Raw genomic sequence first — 22,980 nt, 5'->3', positions numbered from 1 at the left:
GACGACTGTGCGACGAGACTGGCTTGGGTTTACAAACTCTAAATTCCAAAAATTCAGTAAATGTATCTTTTTTTTCTTTTTTTAAAGTGCTTTTTTGAGCTGAGCTGCTTTTTTGCGGTTTTTTTTGTGGTTACGGGACGTCACCATGTAATTCGGTCGGTTTTGAAAAACCTCTGACGATCATTCCGTTACAGTGGGAGTGGAAATCAGAAACAACTCGTATTTGAAGTCCATACAAATCGAACAGGCTTGGGATGGCGTTTCCAGTTCTGATGAAAAATATGACGTATCGATTAAAAAACAGCTCTAAAGTTAATAACCCGTACGGTTTCCATGCATTTCTACCGAAAAAGATCGTTGTCGGGAGATGTACATCCATTTTGATTGCTCGCTTTCCAACAGGAAAGGTGAAAAGGGATTTTGTTTTATTTCTCACTAAATATAAGTTCCTTTCGCAGATCAAACGGCAAACCTACTGGCTGCTCCATAGTTTCTAGTATCCAATCCAAATACCCATCTGTGTTTGTGTAAACTACAGGATAATAGATACTACATTCTCCTGGAGAGATCACTTGAAATCCGCGCAGAAAGTGTCTTTCACTCGATTCTAGTCTTTGCAATGAGTGAAGCGATGCACCAACGAATACACGAACACATTCTTCATCGATCGTACGTCTCTTAATCACACAATGCTTCGACTCATCTATTGTAAATTTAACTTTCAAACCTTGCCACCGTTTTTCACAATCCGTCAGATGTATAAACCTGTCATCAACGTTGAGCAGTTTTATCTGATTATTCGAGTAATCTCCAATATCCATAACCAAGCTCGATGTATCATAACTACGTATTTCATCAATGATCGGCAAACAGATGGGCTTCACATTCGGTTGAGATGTATCCACAGGAGTAAAAAGCTTAGCCAACGCGATATCGTTGCCATAGTTGGTTCGGTTGTATCGTGGATGTAAGAAGATCCTTTGGGTTGTAACGCTTTGCTTAGGAAGAGGACAAGATGCAGAGTCATTTGTCTCAGAACATTCTCTTTGAAAAGGGTTTTCTTTAGGAAATCCAAATACAATTACGTATCTGAAAAAAATAAAATTTATATGATATCAAGGCAAACTATATATGTGACTGTACTTACTCTGAAGTAATATCACTGAAACAATATCCTGAACCAACAACGTATTGGTCGGTAATGAGTGTTGCCAAACATCTGCTTACGTTGAAAAACGGTGCATTGGAGAATACATTCCCCATCCATGGCATTGGATAGTTGCTTGATGATTCCCCACAGGTGTTAAAGTTAAACAATGCCCTCTTGGAAGCATGCTGAACTGGGCTCAAATGCACCCGTTCATTCTTGCTTGTGCTAATGAATGAAGTTTGTCGCCATTTTACCCGTATGTTCTCCACTATCCAGTCAAGTGCTTCCTTGGTAACACTCTCAAACAGGTAGGGACCATACTTCAAAGGCAAAATACTATATTGACCATATAAATTTTCGATATCCATCCCGTACAAAAAGTAGCGCGTGCTTCCTCCGTAGCGTATCGGCTTCTGCATCGGACTGCCCAGCATGCTATATAATGGCATTTTTCGAAGCTTTTCCGCCTCGATTGCACACGTATAGTTCTCATTGTGGCTATGAAAATGTTTTTCTAGTAAAAATCGTTGCTGGCAATTCCGGTAATCAACCGTCGTTAACTTTTTACTTTCAATCTCATACGAATCACCCTTGGACAATATTAACACTTCTGTCTGATTGTGCCTATGCAGCTGGTCCATGAACGGCAAACAGATGGGTTTGACGAATTTGTCGTCAAGATTCGGCGGTTCGAGTAGCTCTATTAATGCAAACCCGTATCTTAGATGTTCAGGAGGGAAGATAACATTTTCGATTTCTACCACCTGGTGTGTTTCTCTACATATGTTATCGTAGCAGTCACCGGAATCATCCGAATTATACTGACCTAGTAAGAGAAACCGCCTAGGAGGTGAACGGAAGGAGAAATTATTGAAAATTGATCACTTACACACAACACAAATTCACTTACCAATCTACATCGTTATGAAAACTTCTATACGGGGCCAATGCATACCATTTGCTTATGAGCACTACTAAACTATTGATGGAAGGATATGTATCTTCATGATTTTTGTCATCCAGAAGGAACCCGACCCATGGAAAGGTATTTATCGTATCGGACAGCGCATTGGGTGTGCCACAGGTATCCATATCAAAAAGACCCAATTTTTCCTTTCCAGGTTGCTGCTGCAACATGCTCCACTGCTTTCTGAGTGTTTTTTGAAGTATGTTAACAGCTGAATTACCATCCACCTCTTCTAGAACGTTGTATTTCATGTTGTACAGTATCCAGTCCATGTATCGTTCGATATTGATGTACATTGGTGGTGCAGATTCATAATCACATGCCCGTCCGTGGAGCTCGAATCCACGCAGAAAGTATTGCTCCTTGCCCCCGACAATCTTCATTTCCTGGAGTGGTGATCCCTCTATAAGTGGTTTACAATTTTGTTCGTCCTGCTTGCTCGCTATTTCTGCACAGAGTCTATTGTTTCCCAGATTCAACGTGATATTCTGTTTTGTGTACTGTTTCATACACTCAGCAGACTCTAGATAGCGGACGGGCATGTTTTTGTAGTAATGCTCATCAGTCGTTGAATCCGTTGCTACGTGTAAGTTTGTCTTTGCGTTCGTTCTAAGCTCAGCCGTTACAGGCAGGCAGATAGGCTTCACGTACGGCAGTGTAGTGTCTGCTGGGGCCAGCAGCTCGATAAGAGCAATATTATCCTCAATATTGCTGGAACTGAAATTCGAATGCACAATGATCCTTCGAATAGGCCTTTTATGGGGGCGATGGACACAGGTGATGGCAGTAGCGTGAGGAGCAGAGCTAACTATACAACTAGAGTTGGAGTATACGTTTCCAACATCTAGAATAATGAAAGCTCTTGGTGTTGGAAAAAAATGAAATTTAATTTTTTAAATAACCTCTTTTCTAAACAAAACTATTATACTTACTCATCGCCGTCATTCCTGAAACAATGAGCAGGTCCTACTGCATACCATTCGCTTATGAGTGTAACAACACATCTATATTCATTGGTATTCTGCGGTGTGACAAACCCAATCCAGGGCAGTTTCCATTTAGTAGTACCATCTATAGTATCTATGGCCGATATCACACCGCATGTCTTGAAGTTGAATAATCGTAATTTTTCTTCATAGTCTATATTCAGCACATCGCTTTCGAAAGACAGCACTCGCTGATCAATATACTTCTTAATCCATTCTAGGTACTTGGCCACATCGGTATACGCCGTGTACTTGAGTGGATCGCACAGTCGGGTATTTCCACGCAGCGGAGTAAAAGACACCAAGCCTCTCACAAACCATTTGCCACCGACTTCAAAGAACATGCCGCCACCGCTATCTCCATTGCACGCACTCACACCCGTCTGTCCTTTCCCACAGAACATATCCGACGTCAGCACAGGTCCAAATGCTGCACGATCACTTGCGATGCACGTCAACGGATCGATCACACCAATCAATGCCTGTTTCAGTTGATCCGACACAACATCCTGCTCGTTCAATCCGAATCCAACGATCGTTCCGTTTTTGCCTACAATCATTTCCTGATTGCTGTCCATGGTCCACAGACAGACGGGTTGCACGTACTTGTTCATCGTTATGTTGGAGTTCAGTTTTATTAGAGCAATGTCATTGTTAAAGCTGTTACTTCTAAACTGCGGATGAAGTATAATCTCCTGCACACCGTGTATTTGCGTATATTCACTTGCTTTTTTCAGATGAATTTGTCCCACGTGTACTGACACGTGAGCTGCAGAGATCACACCTCTTTGTGTATGCACGCAATGGGATGCTTGTAAAAAGTTAATGAAACAACATAAACTGTAAGTTTCTATAAAATCTAGAATATTTTGTTTTATGAAATACCTGTGAGAATAGTATTCTGATCTAGTATGGATCCACCGCATTGATATTCTTCTTGCCCGCCATTTCCATGAAAGATTGCTGCATGCCACGGCCAGTGACCGGCCTTGGCGTCTACTCCTTGATGAATAAGGTAAACTGACTTCACCTTACGTCTACCGCAAGATAAATAATCCTCTTCTTGTCCACATGCATGCGACATGAAACACAGAAACGCACATAGTACAAGAAACCGTTTCGGTGAACAACACATTATTACACAGAAAAGCACACAAAACTTCGCACAACAACTGGACCGTAACTTAAGAAAAGACGGACACTAAACCGCACTCTGCCGTGGCAAGGAAGTTAGTGATCTGATTTGGCCACGATCGGCGGAGAAGACGAAAGAATAAAGCAATAGTTAGTTCTGATGTTTTGTGGATGTTGGATTTGGGAAAAACCCCAAACTGGTTCCTAATCGAAACATAAAGTTCTGGCTTGTGAATCTTCATCGCGCTCGGCCAAATCAATGTTGGGTTATGCAAATTTGAAGGTTTACGCGTGAATAGTGAATACCGGTTTGGTTGCATGTGGTTGATAATGTGTAAGCAAATTGCAATATAAATGTAGTCTTTTTTCATTCAAAACTTTGTTCTGCAGAATGGTTACTCACCATCTGCTAACATATGTGTTCGTCAAGTTCTTCTTCGCTTATTTTTAAAACGTGTTTTCTGAAACGCGGTAACGATAATCTTTGGCCCTCGAACGGTCCGTATTTGGGAGTGCTAAATAAGAACACCGAAAAAGAAGCTCAGAGATGAGATGCCACTGATCTGAGTGACCGGCGCAAGACCGTCGTGGCCGAGGGGACAAAAAGATAAAAACCGGGCCGGGATTTAACTCGTGAAGGTCTCGAATACCGTACGAAAAAACGCCTAAGATCGGTACGTTCGAGACCACAGCGAATCGATAAAACTGGCCCGCTAAAATCGACCAGCTCAAAACCGGTCCACACACGGTGAAACTGCTAGGGCACGGGGGACCTAGAGCTAGGGAAAGGGGAAACAATCAAACATCTTATCAATGACCGTTTGATTCTTCTTCCCCAAAATGCGTTCGATTGGCCCACGAAAGACCAAATCGTGCGGTTTGGTCGTCTAATGAATGAAGGGGTAAAGGCATCGTTTTATTGCCTACCCCCCTCCCTCCCCACAACTCTCTCTCTCTCTCTTTCTCTCTCACTCATTGCATTCGGGACCGGTATCGTCGTTTGTTATCAAACCGTAGCCAAGCAGGTGGCAGCATTCAGCGAAACAAGGGTGCATGAGTTTGATAACGCAATTTGATAGAATTCGTGGATGATGAGCGGAGAGGAAGGTAGATGGGTGTGATTGATTTTAAAATTAGAATGAGCAGCTTGACGAAGTAGCTTGGTTCGATTCCGGTTTCAAGCACAGCAAATAAAAGGCGTATAATCATTAGTTAGAGCTCGTAACTCGTGTAAAACAGCATGGCCTAGGAATTCCTTTTGCTCGAATTTAATCTGTTGCGTTGCACACTAAAAAAATCGCCATAACTCACACTATGACCGCACACCGACCTGTTGCATTCGTTTGAAGGCTTGTAAGGCTGCAAGTTCAATGTAAAACTCCCATGTTGCCGAACACACGCCAAAGCTCTGCAGAGACCGCTCTGAAGTGTGAGATCGTGCCGTCTGAGGCATAAATCTCATACATTGCGGAAGCCATTGGAAGTGTTACCACCGCAATGAAGCAACTCAGGGCCGAAGATATGAACCAAAACAATAACCGATCGGACGACACGTACGTTTGCGCTTGCATACATCATTCGAACGATGCGACGGAACGCCGCGCACATGATGCTCGCGTAACGAAAGCCCTATTGCCTGTACTGCTGCCAAGCATTTATTGTTGCTCGTACCGGCCAAAAAGGTACAACCGGTAAACAAGAAGCGGACGCCTGGTGGTTGGCTTACCGGAACTGTCAAACACACTGTCAGGTACGCGCGGTTGCTGGCGGGGGTAGAAAACTATTGGTTACCGTTGCTTAGTGACTACGGGCAATGTACCACCTAGCTGGAATGCGTTGTTTGTTTCTACCGTACGTCTCCCAGGTCAGTCTTGGCAAGCAGTTCAGTGTGGGCTGACGGGCAGATTTGGTTGGGGTCCTTTTGGTGAAATTCTGTCATTTTTTTCGGTCTATAATTACTTGAAAAGAATCCAAATTTACGTTGATCTAAATTGTGCCGTGTTTCAAATTGTCCGAACGAGGGTTTAGTTTACTTCTTCTAAATGGCGAAGAAGGGAGGAGTTCAGCAGCTCCAGACAGAAATCAACACCGATGATGAGTTTGAAAAATTTCTCGAGCGTGATGGACTTTTGGGTAAGTGTGTATGGCCTGAGCAAGAGGTCCTATGCAAGACAGTGCTGAGGCTCTGCTTATTCAACTATTCTATTCTATCCCACAGTTTTGGATGTGTACACGGAATGGTGTGGACCGTGCGTGGGCATGATTGGAAGTCTGAAGAAAATCAAGCTGGAACTCGGCGGTGATAATTTGCAGCTCGCTATCGTACGTTGAGGCAGTGTAAACATACCTATAAAAGTACCTTTAAATACCGCAGTACACGATTATATTTATCTTTTCTTTTTTTCCAGTGTAAATCAGATGAAATCGGTGCCCTGAAGCGCTTCCGGAACAAAAGTGAACCCACGTGGCTGTTTGCTTCGGTGAGTAGTTTGATGATTTGATTTGAATTTAACAATCAGTGTATGCCGTACGTATTGAGTTATACGACCAGTGCGGAGCGTATTCCTCAGATGGTTGCATGTTAAAACGCCATCCAATGGTACCATTCATGACAAACACCACAGTGTTCGCAATGAGAAATTCATCGTTTAAAGTATGACCATTTACCAGCACACCCATAAAAGCTCCGTATCAGGGAGCTCTGCTTAAAGCGAATCCTGCGAGCCCACTTCACCTTTTGGCTGAATGTTAAGCAGACAGTAAACCAAAAACACACAACTTCCACCAAAGGCTAACAAATCAGCAACGACAGGTTTATGAAAATGAGCAGCTCCGATCGAAGGCAATTTATTGCGACAGTTCGATATGCGATACAACTGTTATATGGAGAGAAAGAGATAGAAAGAGAAAGCGAGCTGACAACATTACAGCACAGCCCTGTAAGCGGGGGGGCAAAGAAATGCATTTAAAGACTAGTTGATGGTTTAACCACAGCACGCCATCGGTTGCCAAAGGCGTTCACCATGTAGAAATGGACCCTAAATGGTGAACAGTTTCTTACAGGTATAAGCATAATTTGGAACTCAAAAGTACAAGAATTTAAGCTTTTCTCTTTTAAGTTACATACTTAAAAGTCAATTCGATTTTCCATTATTTTTAAGTCCACACCACTAATAATCAGTTTTAGTTTAATAATAAATATAGTTAATAGTAAAAACTACCTCATGCTTATAACAACATCACTCACTGTACCTGCTGCTAACAAATCGGATCGTGTGGTGTGCTGCTAAAAGTTTTTTTTCCCGTCATCAACGTTTAGATTTTGACCCGATTTAACTTTTGCAGCCCATTACATGCGGCCCGGCAGCTCGATTTGTGTGTTGAGCAATTTCAACCACGAAAGTTGAAGGTCATTCGTGTCCGTATAAGGCAGTGTTGACTGTTGACTGTCTGTCATGTCGGTTGTTGGATGAAAAAAAAAATTGCAACAAATTTGCGTTTTAATTGAGGCACGAATATGCTGCAAGAAAATTTCAATTTAACTTAACGAACCAGAAGGATAGCGGTGCATAGGGGCGAAGGGTGTAGAGATTGATTCTATTTTTACCACCCCACAAAACACCAAAATCCATTTTGTACCGCTTTCTGCAAACAAATCGTTTCAATTTTTATCGAAATTGGTCACGCAGCCACAGCACAGGGGCACCGTTTGCCTGCGGCTGCATGACTGGGTGCGGAAAGTTGTCAATACTAATCGATACCGACACCGGCGGTCGGTCGTACGGTGGGGAAAGTAAATATTTCCACCCAACTCCCCCTAGGGTGAGCGCGTACGAGGAACAACATAAAAGAACGTTTACGACATGCCCATAAACAGAGAGGACGGACGCATCCCTAGGAAGCGAGAAATCCGTTCCTTGAGCGGGGGCCAGCGTGGCATTATCCTTTTTTTCGGCCTGCCATTCATTCTTGTGTGCACCAAGGCCGAAGACCGCTCTGGTGTGTAAACTAATAAAGAAGCAAAGTTCAATCAATCAATTAAATCAACGCAATAACGCGTGCGCTTGGAGCCACGTTACCGCATTCTCGCACATAAAACATATCGTAAATGACCGGCGAATTGCAATGTTTGAATTTCATTTCCGTTAACGGCGCCTATTTTGTGGCTAGAAGAGAAAACAACGCATCACGCGTGTGTGATTTGTAATGTTCTTGTAGAACTGTTTTGAGCGCCAAAGATTGAGCTGATTATTTCATTCGGAAACGCTTCTCCCTCATAGCACGGCAAGATCGTAAACCTGATGTTCGGTACCAATGTGCCGAAGCTGATCAATCTCATCACCGAAGAGCTGGACATCGAGCTGAAGTGCCGGGCGGGCGAGCTGGAGCGCACCTACTACGAGCTGTGGGAGCTAACGCCCGAGGAGCAGGAGCGGGAGGACGTGCGCCAGGAGCGAGAGGAGGAGGTGGCCCGCATCGAGAAGGAAGCGGCCGCCAAGAAGCGGCTCGACTACATCACGCACGTGACGGACGAGATCATGGGCAACATTCCGGACATGGGCATCACGCTGTTTATGCCGCACGTGCACAAGGACGTGTTCAAGAAGCTGCACGATCACGCCGAAAAGCACGACCTGCACATGAAGGAGAAGCGGCTGGTGCATCTGAACCCGAAGATGCTCGAGGTGCTGCACTTTGAGTGCGAAAACCGGCTCGCGGACGATGTATTTGAGCAGATCTACTACAAGGACATCCAGGCGTACGTGTGGAAGCTTACGGAGGGCGAGACGCGCTCGCCGGAAGAGGTGATCGGGGCGTTCGTGAAGATCATCACCGAGCCGGTCGAGGTGCTGGACGCGGACGGCAACGTGGAGAAGGTGATTCCGCGCATGATCGAACCGCTCGAGATGCTGTACAGCGCGAACGACGGCACGTGGAAGATGGTGTCGAAGCTGCCGCCCCAGAAGAGTGCCAGCTCGATCGCGACAACCAATTCGTCCGATTCGTCCCAGAACGTGTCGAAGGAAACGTTCGACGAGGAGGCGTGTCCCCGGTTGATCATACCGGGCGTGTGGACGCCAACGAACCGGCGTGCAAATGCGGCTCTATTCTATCTCCTGTTCCGACATGTGAGTAATCGAAAAGGGTTTGGTTTACTTAATTTCACTTGTACATAATGTTCCTGTTGTCTTTTCTATCCCGTCGACGCGTAGCTAACGGAGCACTTCCTTCCACCGGATCCGGTACCGGAACCGCCCCACATTTGCATGGTGTTTGACGCGTACAAGAAGCGGGACGTGCTCGAGGTGGCCATGAACGAAAAGTACAAAACGCAGGTGATGGCATTCGGGTACTTCAGTACCGGCGATCCAAAGACGGCCGAACTGATCGCCAAAACCACCGAACGATACACGACCAAACGCCCCAACGTGAACGACAAGCTGATCATGAAGGTGTCCAAAGCGACCAGCCACGCGATGCTTGCGCTTACCGCGATGGGTCCGTGCTACGTCAGCCAGAATGCCGTCGAGGGGCAGGAGGAGTGTGCGGCACTGTTTCCCCCCAACTACAACTTCGTCGAGGAGGAGAACGAAACGGGCGAGGTGGAGAAGAAGAAGCACAAGAAGAAGCGGCGCGGCAAGAAGAGCGACACGTCGGTATCGTCGGCGACAGATTCGGCCGTTTCGACGACACCGTCAGCGGAACCAGGTGCCGACGGGCAGGGCGAGTTGGGCACGATCGGGGAAGGTTCCACCGGTGAGGAGGGTGAGACGACGTCTTCCTCGCAGAATTCGCCCGAAAAAACGGGTGGCGATCCGGAGGAGGGAGCTCCATCGTAAAGCAATTTCATCGGATCTCTTAAGAAACACAGAGGAGCGGGCATAATCTTTGTTTTATAATTCTTTTTAATTTCAAACCAGTTCTTCTCACGCTAGCAGCAAAGCGCTACTACGCTCATTAGCATACCTTTACGCTCACAGCTAAAAACGCATAAACTAAAATTCACTCTATCTTAAAATTAAAATCTGCGCACACATGAACTAGAAATGTTACTGTTGGCCGCAAACTAAAACCGCAAAAAAAAAATAGAAAAACAATGTATTTGGAATGGCAGCACACACGATGAAGCGAACGGAAGGGCATTGCGGGCGTACTCTACGTGCGCAGTACGCGAACACGCACGAACCCTGCCTGGTAGCCGATGGCGTAGTACGCGTACGACGTGGTGTTCGGATTCCAGCGGATCTGGTTCAGCCGGACGGCGGGATAATGGCCGAGCTTGCCGCGTCGCCACGTCTTCAGATGAAGCGACGCCGTGTCCATAGCGGTGGGAACCTACATACAAGAGAGGGAGAAGAGAAAAGCATGTGAGTGATAAAAGCACGTTCAAGGTCAATAGAAGTGGCTTAGCTGTTAGCGGTATTTAATGAATGAATAACATGAATAAAATGAAACATAAACAGCGCTAACCGGTCCGCTTCGTTCGTCGTAGTAAGGGCTATGAACCATACTGACCTTGTCGGTGTCAGAAAAAAGAAGACCGTACTCTTCCGAGAACGCATCGTAGCGCGAAACATCGGCGGAATCGTTTTCCGGTTTCAGCTTCATTGAGATGGTTGTTGTTAAAACCTGTAAAATATGAATGAAATGTAAATTAGCATCTACGTTGAGAGAGGTTCCAGCGACACCAGATTGATTTTGAACGCCCTTTCAAGCGATGCTTGATATAGTCTATTCGGTAGCGTGTCCGCATCACGCACGAGCGGGTGCATGTTCAAAACCCGGTTTGCTCTCTCTTCAACATAGCCTCTCCCTAGACTTATTGCGGGTTTTTTACCACTCTCTCCCATCTTCAATATCAGTGTTAGTAGCTATTCGTCAAGCATGAATCATGCACTACGTCACATCGCTTCTGTAAAGGCTTCCATACACCAAAAGTCTACAATTCCGTTGTTGTGTTTGAAGCTCGGGATGAGATAGCGAATGTGGTGTGTGTCATCTTGTGTTTTTTGTTGTCAACATTTTTTCATGTCTTAAGTAAGTAGGTAAGAACTGCTCACACCCCCCCCCCTCCCCCCTCCCCACCTTTCCCCATGTGCTCCCTTACCTGTGCCATCTTTTTGTAGTTCATACCGAACACGAAAGGTACGGGACGGTGGCAAACCAAATCGCCACCACTGGTCGATACCGCATTCATGCTCAGCCAATCATTCATGCCGAGATCGGTCATCTCAGCGCCGAGCGTAAATATGCCAAACATTCGCAGACCGATTTCGCGTGGCTGATGCACGGTGTACGCACACCGATCGATACACAGCGCATCATCGTACGCAATCACCAGCACGGGGAAGTGCAGCATCCAGCGAAGGGCCGGCATGCGGCTTCGCACGATGGTGCTTAGCGATTCGAGCGGCTGGTACAGCCCACAGCGCAGATCGTACACCTTCAGCCGCCGGTCGGCATTGCACACCACGAGAAACCGCGTGCCGGAGCTGTAGTGTAGATCGAGCGCAGTGATGCAGCTGCTGCTAGAGTGCAGTATCCTGTGCACGGGCAGCAGCGTTCGGATGCCTTCCTTGGTCCCGCAGAGCAGCGTCGATTTGGCGGCCAAGTTCCACACCGCAACGACACCATTGGAGTAGCCGGCCGCCAGCACGTTGTGGCCTTTTTCGCGGGACCACGCAATCCTCAACACGCTGCGACCGGTGAAATCAGCGGCAGGACCGTCGTGAGTCGGTGGAGTAGTGAAACTAAGCGAAAGCAGCATCACTGGCCGAAGGGGCAACACTCTGGGCGGCGTACCGGGCTTGGTGTCCTCCGGCGTTTCCGCCATACTGCGACTCAGTGCGTACAGATGAACATCCCCATCGGAACCGGCCACCGCTAGCAGGCCGAGTCGATCGAAGTCGTCACCCTGGGCGGGATCGTTGTAGCAACCGCTCGGGCAGAAAGCAATCTGCCAAATGGGCCCATAGTCACACGGGATCGCGAACGCCAGCCGAGGGTTGCGAGCTGTTATCTTCGACAAACTGCAAGTGACGACGCGCAACGATTAATCGATAAGCCGGTCCGTTGCTAAGAGTGTGGCACACTTACCTCGGATTCTGAAGCGGCCCAACGTTCCAGATCTGCACGAGGCACTTGCGTGGCTGGGGCACGGCGAGCTCTTCGCAGCTGTAATACTCATCGTACGTCTGCTTGCACGCAATGGCCAGAAATTGATCCGCATCCGGGGGCACACCGTCCGGCAGGGGCAACCAGTCGAGCGACACTACCGGTCCGCCGGTGAAAAAGAGCTGCTCGCAACCGAGCGCTTCACCCTCGAACGTGCCCATCTGCTGCCAGCGGTTCTTGAACGGTTCCGCCGTATAGCCCGGATCGTACACCTTGGAATTGCACTGCACGTAGCGCATCGAGCGGGCCGTGTTCGGGAGGTAGTTGTGCAGATCGTGCAGCGAGTGGAAAAATGAAGTGTCCACATCGGGCCGAAGCTCGCTGAACAGTAGTCGTGCGGTGTAATGGTCCCGCCGAAACTCGTGCGTCCATTTCACAGACATTAAGTAATAATTAGCCTTGTCCGCCTTGAAGTCGACCGATTCCTGGAACACCACTGAAAGGAGAAAAAAAGAACCATGCATTAATCAGTAGAGAAAAATGCCTCTTAAAGCATATACGTACTTTCTTTGTACACTTCCGTTTCCTCGCCAGCCGCCGCTGTCATCGAACTATCCAGCAGCTCGGATGTGTTGGCCTTGCTGGCTCCTCCTGTCTGCTGTTTTGCCGCGCCTTTCTTGCCACCGCTACCGTCGGCGCCCTTTTTCGCCTTGGATTTGTTCGCCCCCGCCGCCCCAGACTGCTTCTTGCCTCCCTTGCCCTTTTTCGCTTTCCCACCACCCAGCTCTTCATCCTCCGCGTCGAGCACCCCACTGCTGTACGTATCGTCCGAAGCGCTTCCATTGCCGCTCGCTACGTACGCGTCCGAATCGCCGTCGCTGCCGAAAATCCCCGTATGCTGCTGCAGGGCCGCTTTGCGTACCAGATCCGGATGCACGAGCCGTATGTGGTCGTAGACCGTGCTCTGGTTCACGGTCATGTGTCCACACTTTACACACTGGTAGGCCGGTTTCGGATCGTTGCCGTCCTCCTGGTAGCTGTGCTCCCGGCGCATGCACTCCGCCGTCATGCCGAAGAACGCGCAGCCCTTCTTGGGGCACACACCTTCCTTCGATTGCTGCAGGTGCGTCAGCCAGCACTTCATGATGAACTCGGTCAGCCCGTCGCCGCTTATCTTGCGCACCAGCTACAAAACAAACGGGGAGATTTTGCATGAACGTCGTGTCACGGTTTTTGTTTCGGCTCAGCAAAAGCTCAGCGCATTACCTCGTCACCACCTGCTTCTTCGTTAATTTCTTTGGTCAGCTTTTTAATCAACCGCTCGGCGCTAAAAGCAAACACACACACACACAACACAAAATTGCCTATTTTAATTTGCTCATAAATGGGGACACAAATCCCATGGGGTTGAAGCTTACGTGGTGACCGACTTCCGTTTCATCCGTCCGCTCGGGGTCGTTGTATTGTTGGCCGTATGTTCAGCTGCCTGGCTCTCCTGCTGCTGCTGCTGCTGCTGTTTGAGCTTCAGTACCTTGCAGTGCTGCAGCTGGTGGACCGTTATGCTGACGGCTTTCATTTTCCGCCCGCAGTGCTCACAGGCCGTCTTGCTCTGTTCCAGCTCATCCTTCGACTTGCCGCACGTTTGCAGGTGCGATGCCATGCCGGTGCCCGACTTTTTCACCTCGCCGCATCGTTCGCAGGCCACCTCCGCCCGCCGCTGCACCTTCATGAAGCGCTGTATTACGGCCGACATTGCCTTCACGTCCTGCAGATCGAACGGTTGATCGATGCCGACCCGATACGTGGCCCCGTTGTGAAAGTTGTAGTGCTCCTGCCACACATCCGGCACAATGCTGGTCCCACAGTGGCCACACTTTACCAGCGGGTTCTCCGGATCGAGCTCCAGGTGGGTGTGCTCGGCGACGATAGACTCATTGCCATTGGCCGGTGATTGTTTCGTCGCTGCGCCACGGCCACGGCCTCTTTTCCGTCCCTGCTTTACCGGTTCTTCGGGCGGAGGGGACGCTAGCAGTGCCCGACTGTTCCGCACGCGGATCATCTGGCGCGGGCGGGGCGTCACGATCTCCTCCTCCGATGCGCTTATCTCGGGGATGGCAAACGTCGGGGCGGCAGCTGCGCTGGAAGCTTTAGAATGTTTGGAGGAAGCAGTGAAGGACAAGTGAGAACTACCACCCCGCGCAGTACTAGAAACGGAAGGATCATCAGTGCTACAATCGACGGCAATGGCGGCGCTTTTCTGTGCAAGGTTGCTACGTACACGCAACGAGGAACGCTTCTTGCGGCGCAAACGACGTCTCTTGACCGTCTTTGGCTCACCGCTAGAGGAAATATCGTCACCATCGCTGGCAGTGTTGATTCTGTTGCGACTACTGCTGTTGTTGCTTTTGCTTCTGTTGCTGCTGCTGCTACTGCTACTACTGCTAGAGTGCCTTCCGCCGCTTTTCCGACTCCTGCTCGGTCGCTGTAACGTGTCCTGCTTTTCCTTAACGCTTGCTTTCATTTTCTGCTCAGACTTGCTGATCTCATCTTTGCCCTCGACGCCATGATTTGTATCGTTTCCAGCCCCTCCACTACCATTGGTAGTTTTCGATGGCTTTTCTCTATTAACAACCGCCGCATCAACGGTTGAAGATAATCCATCGGTCGAACAGTCAGACACTACCTCGTTGTTTGGTGCGTCCGAACTATCAAACAGTGGCATTTCCACCATCGGAGGAGTTATCAATTTCGCCCTCTTCTGGGGCATTTTTCTACCAGCAGCCGGGCGTTTCGCGGCCCTTTTCTTGGCATTCCCTTTAACTGGTCCTTCTGTTACCTTATTCATTGGAGTATTTATTGTTTCGACCATAGGCGAAATTGAAGAACTCGCCGGTTCTCTCTCTACTACAGCGTTGCTCGTTGCATTATCACAGGTTCCGGTATTCACGCACGCAGTGGAAACATCTAACAGTTTAACAGGTGTCTCTTTTGCCGTGTCGATTTTATCACAGGTTTTGTCGTGCTCGCGTTTGATTACACCGTCGATTACGCCGGTAGAAGCTACTGCCGGAACGACCGGCAGTTCATCTGAGCATTGCTTTACGTCGTTATCTGAGTCCAGCAGCGATTCTGCTTCTTTAATCTCTACTGCAGCCTCATCTGCCATTCTATCACAGATGTCGGAACGTTCTTTCTCCAGATCCGCAGGTACAGCGCGCATTGATGTACTGCAACCGGAACTGCGCGCTTTCTGTTGCACGATAGGGCGTTCTGTCGGTGGATTTGCACGGTCGTTCTGCACGGTCGAACCGTCTTTGTTGCAGAAAATGCTCAATATCTTCTCTTCGACCAGCGACTCATCCGATGTTGTCGTAGAATCATCCGTTTCTACAACAATGTTCTCCTCATTCTGCTGCCGCCGCTCGCGTTCTTGCCCCCGGATATATCGTTCCAGTGGGGATAGGCTTCGCTCCTCGTCCGATTCCGTCGAGGAGGAGGAGACGTAATTCAAGCGCTGCTTCTCTTGCTGCACCAAATCCTCAATCAAAGACTCATAGTTAACGTGCTTCAGTAATAGCTCCACTAACTCGTCCCTTCGCCTTTTACGCTTTTTTCGCTTCGGTTTTTGTTTCTGCTTTCTTCCACCGGAAGTTGATGTTGGTTTGGTGGGAGTCACGGAGGCAACCGACAACTCTTCCTCCATACGATCGAACTCCTCTTCAACGGAAGCGGTGTCTACGGACATGACACGGTTTTCGCGCCTCATGCGTGCCATAGCAATGATCAAGTCTACACCGGTCGCTGGTTCTGGTACCGGAATGGGTGCTTCTTCCACTACCGGATGTAGCTCATCCTTTTGTTTTTCGGGCTCAATTGGTGGTGGAGCCAATATCGGTTCATCTGGCACCTGGTCGGTGAGTTCTGGTGGCGGAGTGGGTGGTTCTTCCACAACAGGAAGTGTCTCATCATTTTGTTTTTGGGGCTCAATTGGTAGTGGTGCCAATATCGGTTCATCTGGCACCTGGTTGGGGAGTTCTGGCGGCGGAACAATTGGTTCTTCTACTGCCACTACCACATGAGAAGCTTTTGGTACTTCTGCTTTCTCTGGAGATAGCAGCTTCGATTCATCTGGCACCTGATCGGTACGTTCTGATGGTGGTTCTGCTGGTACTACAGAATTAGAAGTATCTTCTGATGTTGAAATAGGAAATTCTTCATCTGCTAGTAGCGAGTGAGAGACATGTTTTGGTTCTTCGGTTTTCTCTGGAGATACTAACGTCGGTTCATCTGGCTCCTGATCGATACGTATTGGTGGTACTTCTATTGCCACTATCGAATTAGAAATATCTTCTGGTGGTGATGTAGATAAATCATTATCAGCTACTACCGAGTGAGAAGCATCTTTTGATTCTTGAGTTTTCTCTGGAGATATCGGCTTCGGTTCATCTGACACCTGATCGGTACGTACTGATGGTGCTTCTATTGTCGCTACCGAGTTAGAAATAACTGCTGGAGGTGAAGTTGGCAATGCTTCTTCTACTACTACCAAGTGAGAAACATCTTTTGATTCTTCAGTTTTCTCTGGAGATACCAGCTTTGGTTCATCTGTAGGTTGTTGGATAGGTGCGATTACCGAAATTGATACATCCGGTACCGAAGGCGATTTATCTTTTGGTTCTTCGATCGTCTCTATTGGTACCTGCTTTGAGTCATCCCGCACAATGTTTGAAGCTTCACTGTTCTTAATGATGTCATCCCTTTCTATTGCCTCCGCTGCTTCAACGAATTGATCATTACTGCGACGTTCTTCTTCAAATTCTACAATGTTACTGTGGCTTACAGTAGCGGGAGGCTCGATTTCCTCGACGCATTCATTATCAGACCCACCAGGCTGAGACTCTTCCGCACTATCCTGACATTGATGATCCTCTTGATCACTGCATTGCTCATCCACAACAGATTCTTCGGTGGCTGTATTCACCGGTGCAGCGCCTACGGATGCAGGAACATTTTCCTTCTTCACAACTGGACCGACTATTGAAGATGTTTCAGCTGCTTCACTCTTTACATTTGCCACGGGAGACACGTTATCATCGGAAACAGTTGCATCAGGTTCACGTGTTTCGGAACAAGCTGTAAGAATATTTGTAAACGTATTTCTAACTACTGTCTTAGAATATTCGTTCATCGTTGCTGGCAGTGATTGTGCTAACTGGTCACTATCATCCGTGGGCACACATTGCTCTACTTCATCCGGCGGCTCATCTGCTGAAGACTTTTCTATTGACTGCAGCATCGCATCAATTGTGCGGGCACGATCCGCAAAATCTCGTTCAGCATTGTCAATTGAAGCGTTGGAAAAACCATAAAATCCATTCGTTTCTAGGTTGCAACTATTGGCTGAGGCGAGGCGAACCTCATCACACGCATCGTTGCTTTCGTCGACCTTGCTGAGTTGGTCGTCGTGCGTATCTTTCGTTTCGAGCTTTGGGGCGACCTGTGGAGGATCGTTCGATGCGGTGGTAAAGTAATTATTGTTTAAAGTATCAGGCACTTGCTCCTTCTCCGCTGTGCAAGATTTACTCGGTTCGACAGTAATCGTAGTAGGGATTCCAGGTACGGAGTCGTGGTGGCTCTTCGAGCTGATTACATTCGGCTGCTTCCCATAAGTATTGCCATATTGTCGCGGCATCATTTCTGACGGTACCGGTTCGTCTCGAGGAAGATTGTTTTCCGCTTTCTGCTTTATGTTCTGCAACATTTTGGCACGCAGCATGCTCAGCGTTGTGGGCGAACATCCTCCCTTGCCTGTATCGGGCTGTTTCTTCTCCCTTCCTGCGCTTGGATGACGATTCTTTGCTCCGGAGTTCTGACCGACGGATGATGATGAGGAGGAAGTGGAGGAGAGCGACGATTGGCTGTCAGGATCGACAGAGTCACATCCTTGAATTACGATTTTGGGCACAATGCGAGGATCAACCGGTACATCCATGCGGGATGCTTCCGCTGAGTTGCTGCCATGCGCGGGTGTTAATGTCACCGAAACGATCGGTGTGGGCAGTCTGGGTGGAGCGGTACTGGCATATGGAACGTTCTGCGATAACGTCGGTCGAATGGTGACTATTGGCGCAGGAAGACATACGGGTCGGGCGGGCGTCGAAGGAATGTTCGCGAAACAGACGGGATTCGGTTGAGGCAGCACGGTAACGCTCACAACAGACGGCGGCAGCGGCACTGTGGAAGGTACGGTGGCAAACGTCGAATTTACATCGTGACCAATAATAAACACCTTCGGGTACTGGCTGGAAGAGTCAGCCGCGGTGCAGATAGGTTGACCCAGTGATTGTGTCACCGCCAAAGAGGAAGACGCACTGGGAATGCTTATTACAGCCGAACTATCCGGGAACGTATAGCTGTGCTGGTGTGTTGTTCCGAATGAAGAAATGTTCTGTATTGGCTGTCCCGACTGTCCGGGGACGTTAAAAAGACGCGGCAGAACAACGCTTGAAATGATGTTCACCTTACATTCGTCCTTTGCAGGAGTAGCTTTCTTCAGAACGACTGGTGGGACGCTTGGCAACACACTAACGCTTTCAACCACCGTCTGAGAAGGAGTAGCAACGGTCACATTACTCTTCGCTGACGCTGTCTTAGCGGAACCTTTAGCTTTTCCTTTCTTGAAACTGTTCATCAGCAGCAGCTTCGTTTCGTCCGTAAGCTTGTGCACTTTTTGTATCTTCTTCACGCCGGAAGTTTGTCCCCCAGCGACGGGTGATGATGCTTCCGGTGGTGCTGCCGGTGGTTTGGCCGGGGCCGGTGCTATTTTCGGCACCATGTTTTGCTGGTTCAACACATTATCTGGACGACTCTCCAAGACTGACAACTCGTTGGGCGTTTGTAGCGCTTTAGTTGCCGAATAATCAAGCACTGCGGGAACAGCATCAAGTTCGGAGCATGCTTTCGATGGTTCCACATCCAACAACGTCTGATATTTGCTCGGGCATTGTGAGGGAGCAGACGGAGGCGGAGGCACATTGGAAGAATTTACGATTTGTTTCTGGTTTTCCTGATTTTCTTGCGATTCTTTGCTGAGAGAATCGGTACGTTGGTTCGCGATGGGTGATGGTTTTGGAGTGGCTACTTCCTTGCCGTTTCCCTTCGCTGGTATTGTTTTGCCCTTTTTCTTGATGTGACTTTTCAACAAGTTGGTCAGATCGGCCGAAAGCTTACCCAAAGGAATGGCACGCTTGATCGTTTTGGTGCCGACCGTAGCCGCAACGGGTGTGCTTGTAGGAGTTTGGGAAATCGACTGTTTGCTAGCTTCTTGTAGGGATGGAGTTGAAGCTTGTGGAGCGTTGTCAATGGCAACGATCGTGCTGTTAGTAGCCTCCGATACGGATGAATTCTCCTGTTGAGCCGTCTGCTCTTTGACATCGCAAACAACGACATTGGCCGTTTGAGATACATTCTTTGCATCCGTCTCGTTTTCGTTTGTTACTGATTGGACGGATTGTACTGAATGTTGCAAAACGTTCGTTTCGTCTACAACCTCAACTGAATGTTTCGGTTCTTCCGGTTTTTCGCTTGTTACAATCGAATGTGTACTGTGTGATGTAACTTGTGATGACGTGTTTGGAATGTTAGTAAGCGTCTCATCCTTATCCTCCTGCCTTGTGTCAGTCTTTTCGGCCACTGGTTCACTCTCCGGATCTAGTAAAGCGCGTTTCTCCTCGTTTTTAGCTGCATTTGCCACTGTGCTTTCAGGGCTGCTGGAGGACGAAGGCTCCTGGCTGGGTGTGTTTGTCTTTTTCAGAATCGATTTTGCCGGCTTCAGCTGGGGCAGTATTGCAACTTTCGGTTTTATCCGCCGGAAGGCGGTGGCCGGTTTGGAGGGTGCTGGAGGATAACTGTTGGCGTCTTTTTTAGATTCTTCCGGCGCTGTGATGCTCTTAGACACCTCCTCCTCCTGCAATCGTTGCTCTGGCGTAGTACCTTCAACCACTGCTGATATTGGTACGGGAGCAGCCGGCACCATGCTGTCGGTACTGTTTGATTCCTCACTGTTGTTGGACACAGTTGCCGGCATGGGCTTGACTGTAGTTGTGCCGGCAGTTTTGTTCGATTTGGAGGTGCTGCTGTTACCGATCTTTCGCGCAACCACAGCAGGGATGATTTTTTTCCGCCGGAAAAAGTTACTGTTGCCGGCAGCAGCTGTTCCGGGGGTCGATTTGTTTGCTGCATCAGACATAGCGGCTGGTATTGCTTGGGCACTAACACACACACGCACACGGACGTGATTTGCTGTTATCACTTTGCTCACTAGCCCTTCGCCCAGCGGGGTACAGCGGGTTTGCAGAAATGCGGCCGGCGGGGCGTTTGCAACGGGTGGCGACCAAATGTGACGAAAAAACCAATCGAGCTGCCAATTGGAGTGGAGTAGTACGGCACACAGGGCAGGCAGAAGTCTTGCAGCACAGTGGAACCAGACAGCGTAGCAGTAGTAGCAAACAGCAGAATCAACACACACGCACACACGCACACGCTTCACCTTCTTTTCCCTGCGGCTGTGGATTTAATGATGAGAGATTGTGAATTAGAACGAGGTGTATGTAGAGGAGGGGGAAGGGGAGAGTCGCGTGCTTACACGAACGGAACAGCTCTTTAACCACCGTGCGAGCAATTACCTTTGCGGAACTGTTCATGCGGCACTCGACCGCACAGACACTGTCGCCGCCGCAACGAAAATAAAAGCACGTGGAAAATATATGTCACTCACAGCAAGCCAAAGTGTCGTCCGTCCCTTCGAGAAACTACAATTGTGCCCCTTCTTTCCACGGAACACACACACACAATCAGCTTTGGCAAAACGTCTCTCTCTCAGCTGATTCTGTCACAACACGAAAACTGATCACGGCTAAAATATGTGCATTATATTCAGATTCGAACCTTCAACTAGCTGCTGCCAGGGGATGTGCGTTGCGTGAAAACGCTAACCAATTGTGCCACGAACGAACAATCCTGTCCGAGCTGCGAAACGCAATAAGGTACCACACGCGTCTGACAGCGCTAAAAATAGAATTACCCCGTGGCTCTTTGGCTCGTCTAGCTGTCAGAAGCGTCACCTTGCGAACTGTCAAACACGTTTGAAGGTACAAAACGAACACAAAAAAAGAGCAATCTAATTTCAACTCCATTACACAGAAGCGCCTCACCATTGCAAAAGCTTTCGAAAAGCCTAGCAATTTATATGCGCCGGTTGTTTTTCGCCGTCGATTTTCACACATTTCCTTCCGTTTTGACCTACCACCCTCGAACCATATTACCTGACATCCCAGACAGCATCGTTTCGGTAGCCAGATGGTGGGCTACGCTCGGCTTAATGTCGGCATGCTGGTGCTCCTGACCGTCCGGCCCAATGTCGCACGGTTCCTCCTTGATGCAGGCTACAACAAACTGGGATGCATCCATGGTCGCGCGGCTTCCTGTTGTGTGTATGTATTTCAAATCTCTGACCCTTCACTCAATGCCCTTCCCACCACTACCGCCGCCGCGTCACCACCAACAACAAACACGTACACAATCGCTACGGTACGGCCGCGAAAACACTTTCACTTGGACCCGCTGCCGGATTCACGACATTGGACACACGGAAACATTTTGTTCTACGACGAATCACAATTACCTCTTCTGTTGGCGGGGTGGATGAAATCGTAGTCCTTTTTGCTAGCTGTAGCTTTGTGTACGTGACGCCTCAAGCTACCGAGGAGCGACTTTTAACAAGTGTTGCCCTTTTTTTGCTACTGGTTGCGGTCAGTTCGAGGGAATGAGGAGGGAAAGCAGGGCGTCTCTTTCCCGCTCGAGGCTGTTTACTGAGGTTTTGTCGGTTTTGCTATGATTGTTTAGCGGTTTCGTAGACCAGACACCGCTTGATTTTTTTAAGGTAAATTCATTTTGAAAATACACCATCGAATGAAAGCACGGATCAGTTTGCATTTGTGTGGGTGGTGCACCAAGGAGCCGGGGGCGGAACATTCAGAACGACAGTTTGTAAAACGAATTGTTGCGAATTATGGAGTCAAAATTAGTGCGGGGTATTTTTAGTTGTGTAACGTCCGGACTAATATCGCCCACTGTGCACTCAACCCGAACCCCGAACGCAGCGGTATAAACGCATTATACTTTGACCGCTGGAGCACCCGGTGTGCTAGATGAACTGTCATAGAATAAAGCTCTTCTTGGCGCGACATTGAACTGAACAGACGTAAGCCACTGACTTCTGCGTATAATTATTTGTGTGCTCTTCCGAATTGTGCTAAATCTTATTTAAACGGCCAATTAACCTTCCGCCAACCGTAAAACGCTTGGTCGTTACAGTTGAAATAAAAGCAATGTAGTCGCAAATTTGAATATTTTTGTGACATATTCTAGATGAAAAGAGGATCCAACAATCTCAACGATTGTTTGAAGTTGCAATTATTTTCAAGAATAGGTTTAAAATATTGTGCTATTCTGAGTACATTTATGGGGTTTTCATTTTTCATTTAAAAACTATTTATAATCGATTAAATTGTATGAAAATCATTTCAATTGAAAAATTAATGTTATTGTTGATTGATTCAAATCAAAAG

The 22,980-nt window shown here is 48.2% G+C and overlaps 4 protein-coding genes across 6 annotated transcripts; 1 reads left to right on the top strand and 3 right to left on the bottom strand.

Moving 5' to 3' along the window:
• Positions 1 to 205: 205 nt before the first annotated feature.
• LOC120902573 (serine protease grass-like) lies at positions 206 to 1,936 on the bottom strand. Its single transcript, XM_040311418.1, has 2 exons — positions 1,148 to 1,936; positions 206 to 1,089 (listed from the first exon to the last, which is right to left on the bottom strand). The coding sequence occupies exons 1-2, from the start codon at positions 1,789 to 1,791 to the stop codon at positions 426 to 428; spliced, it is 1,308 nt and encodes a 435-aa protein (XP_040167352.1). The 5' UTR covers positions 1,792 to 1,936; the 3' UTR covers positions 206 to 425.
• Positions 1,937 to 1,976: 40 nt separating this feature from the next.
• LOC120901253 (polyserase-2-like) lies at positions 1,977 to 4,051 on the bottom strand. The gene is made up of 4 exons (XM_040308954.1): positions 4,045 to 4,051; positions 3,050 to 3,962; positions 2,338 to 2,834; positions 1,977 to 1,993 (listed from the first exon to the last, which is right to left on the bottom strand). The coding sequence occupies exons 1-4, from the start codon at positions 4,049 to 4,051 to the stop codon at positions 1,977 to 1,979; spliced, it is 1,434 nt and encodes a 477-aa protein (XP_040164888.1).
• A 2,041-nt stretch (positions 4,052 to 6,092) lies between these two features.
• Positions 6,093 to 10,239, top strand: LOC120900310. Its single transcript, XM_040307126.1, has 5 exons — positions 6,093 to 6,370; positions 6,456 to 6,559; positions 6,646 to 6,717; positions 8,518 to 9,366; positions 9,451 to 10,239. Exons 1-5 carry the CDS (start codon positions 6,280 to 6,282, stop codon positions 10,075 to 10,077), a joined length of 1,743 nt encoding a protein of 580 aa, XP_040163060.1. The 5' UTR covers positions 6,093 to 6,279; the 3' UTR covers positions 10,078 to 10,239.
• Positions 10,124 to 21,788, bottom strand: LOC120900309 (titin). Of its 3 annotated transcripts, none has more exons than XM_040307125.1 (8): positions 21,676 to 21,788; positions 13,771 to 20,916; positions 13,619 to 13,679; positions 12,917 to 13,538; positions 12,335 to 12,848; positions 11,346 to 12,267; positions 10,754 to 10,867; positions 10,124 to 10,573 (listed from the first exon to the last, which is right to left on the bottom strand). In XM_040307125.1, the coding sequence occupies exons 2-8, from the start codon at positions 20,598 to 20,600 to the stop codon at positions 10,394 to 10,396; spliced, it is 9,243 nt and encodes a 3,080-aa protein (XP_040163059.1). In that variant the 5' UTR covers positions 20,601 to 20,916; positions 21,676 to 21,788; the 3' UTR covers positions 10,124 to 10,393. The 3 variants fall into 3 exon arrangements, with proteins under 3 accessions (XP_040163059.1, XP_040163057.1, XP_040163058.1); XM_040307123.1 differs by lacking the exon at positions 21,676 to 21,788 and adding an exon at positions 21,037 to 21,659; XM_040307124.1 differs by lacking the exon at positions 21,676 to 21,788 and adding an exon at positions 20,997 to 21,121.
• Positions 21,789 to 22,980: the final 1,192 nt, after the last annotated feature.

This window comes from Anopheles arabiensis, chromosome 3 (genome assembly GCF_016920715.1).
Source record: "Anopheles arabiensis isolate DONGOLA chromosome 3, AaraD3, whole genome shotgun sequence".
Classification (NCBI taxonomy): Eukaryota; Metazoa; Arthropoda; class Insecta; order Diptera; family Culicidae; genus Anopheles; species Anopheles arabiensis.
This window is presented reverse-complemented; position numbering and strand designations above follow the sequence as displayed.

Coding starts and splice junctions, on each gene's coding strand:
- LOC120900310 (XM_040307126.1), top strand. CDS start 6,280: ATGGCGAAGAAGGGAGGAGTTCAGCAGCTCCAGACAGAAATCAACACC. Junction 6,371..6,455: donor CGAGCGTGATGGACTTTTGG/GTAAGTGTGTAT, acceptor TCTATCCCACAG/TTTTGGATGTGTACACGGAA. Junction 9,367..9,450: donor TCTATCTCCTGTTCCGACAT/GTGAGTAATCGA, acceptor GTCGACGCGTAG/CTAACGGAGCACTTCCTTCC.
- LOC120902573 (XM_040311418.1), bottom strand. CDS start 1,791: ATGGACCAGCTGCATAGGCACAATCAGACAGAAGTGTTAATATTGTCC. Junction 1,090..1,147: donor TTCAGTGATATTACTTCAGA/GTAAGTACAGTC, acceptor TATTTTTTTCAG/ATACGTAATTGTATTTGGAT.
- LOC120900309 (XM_040307125.1), bottom strand. CDS start 20,600: ATGTCTGATGCAGCAAACAAATCGACCCCCGGAACAGCTGCTGCCGGC. Junction 12,268..12,334: donor GGGCCGCTTCAGAATCCGAG/GTAAGTGTGCCA, acceptor CGTCACTTGCAG/TTTGTCGAAGATAACAGCTC. Junction 10,574..10,753: donor TTTTTTCTGACACCGACAAG/GTCAGTATGGTT, acceptor TCTTGTATGTAG/GTTCCCACCGCTATGGACAC.
- LOC120901253 (XM_040308954.1), bottom strand. Junction 2,835..3,049: donor TTCAGGAATGACGGCGATGA/GTAAGTATAATA, acceptor TTCGAATTTCAG/TTCCAGCAATATTGAGGATA.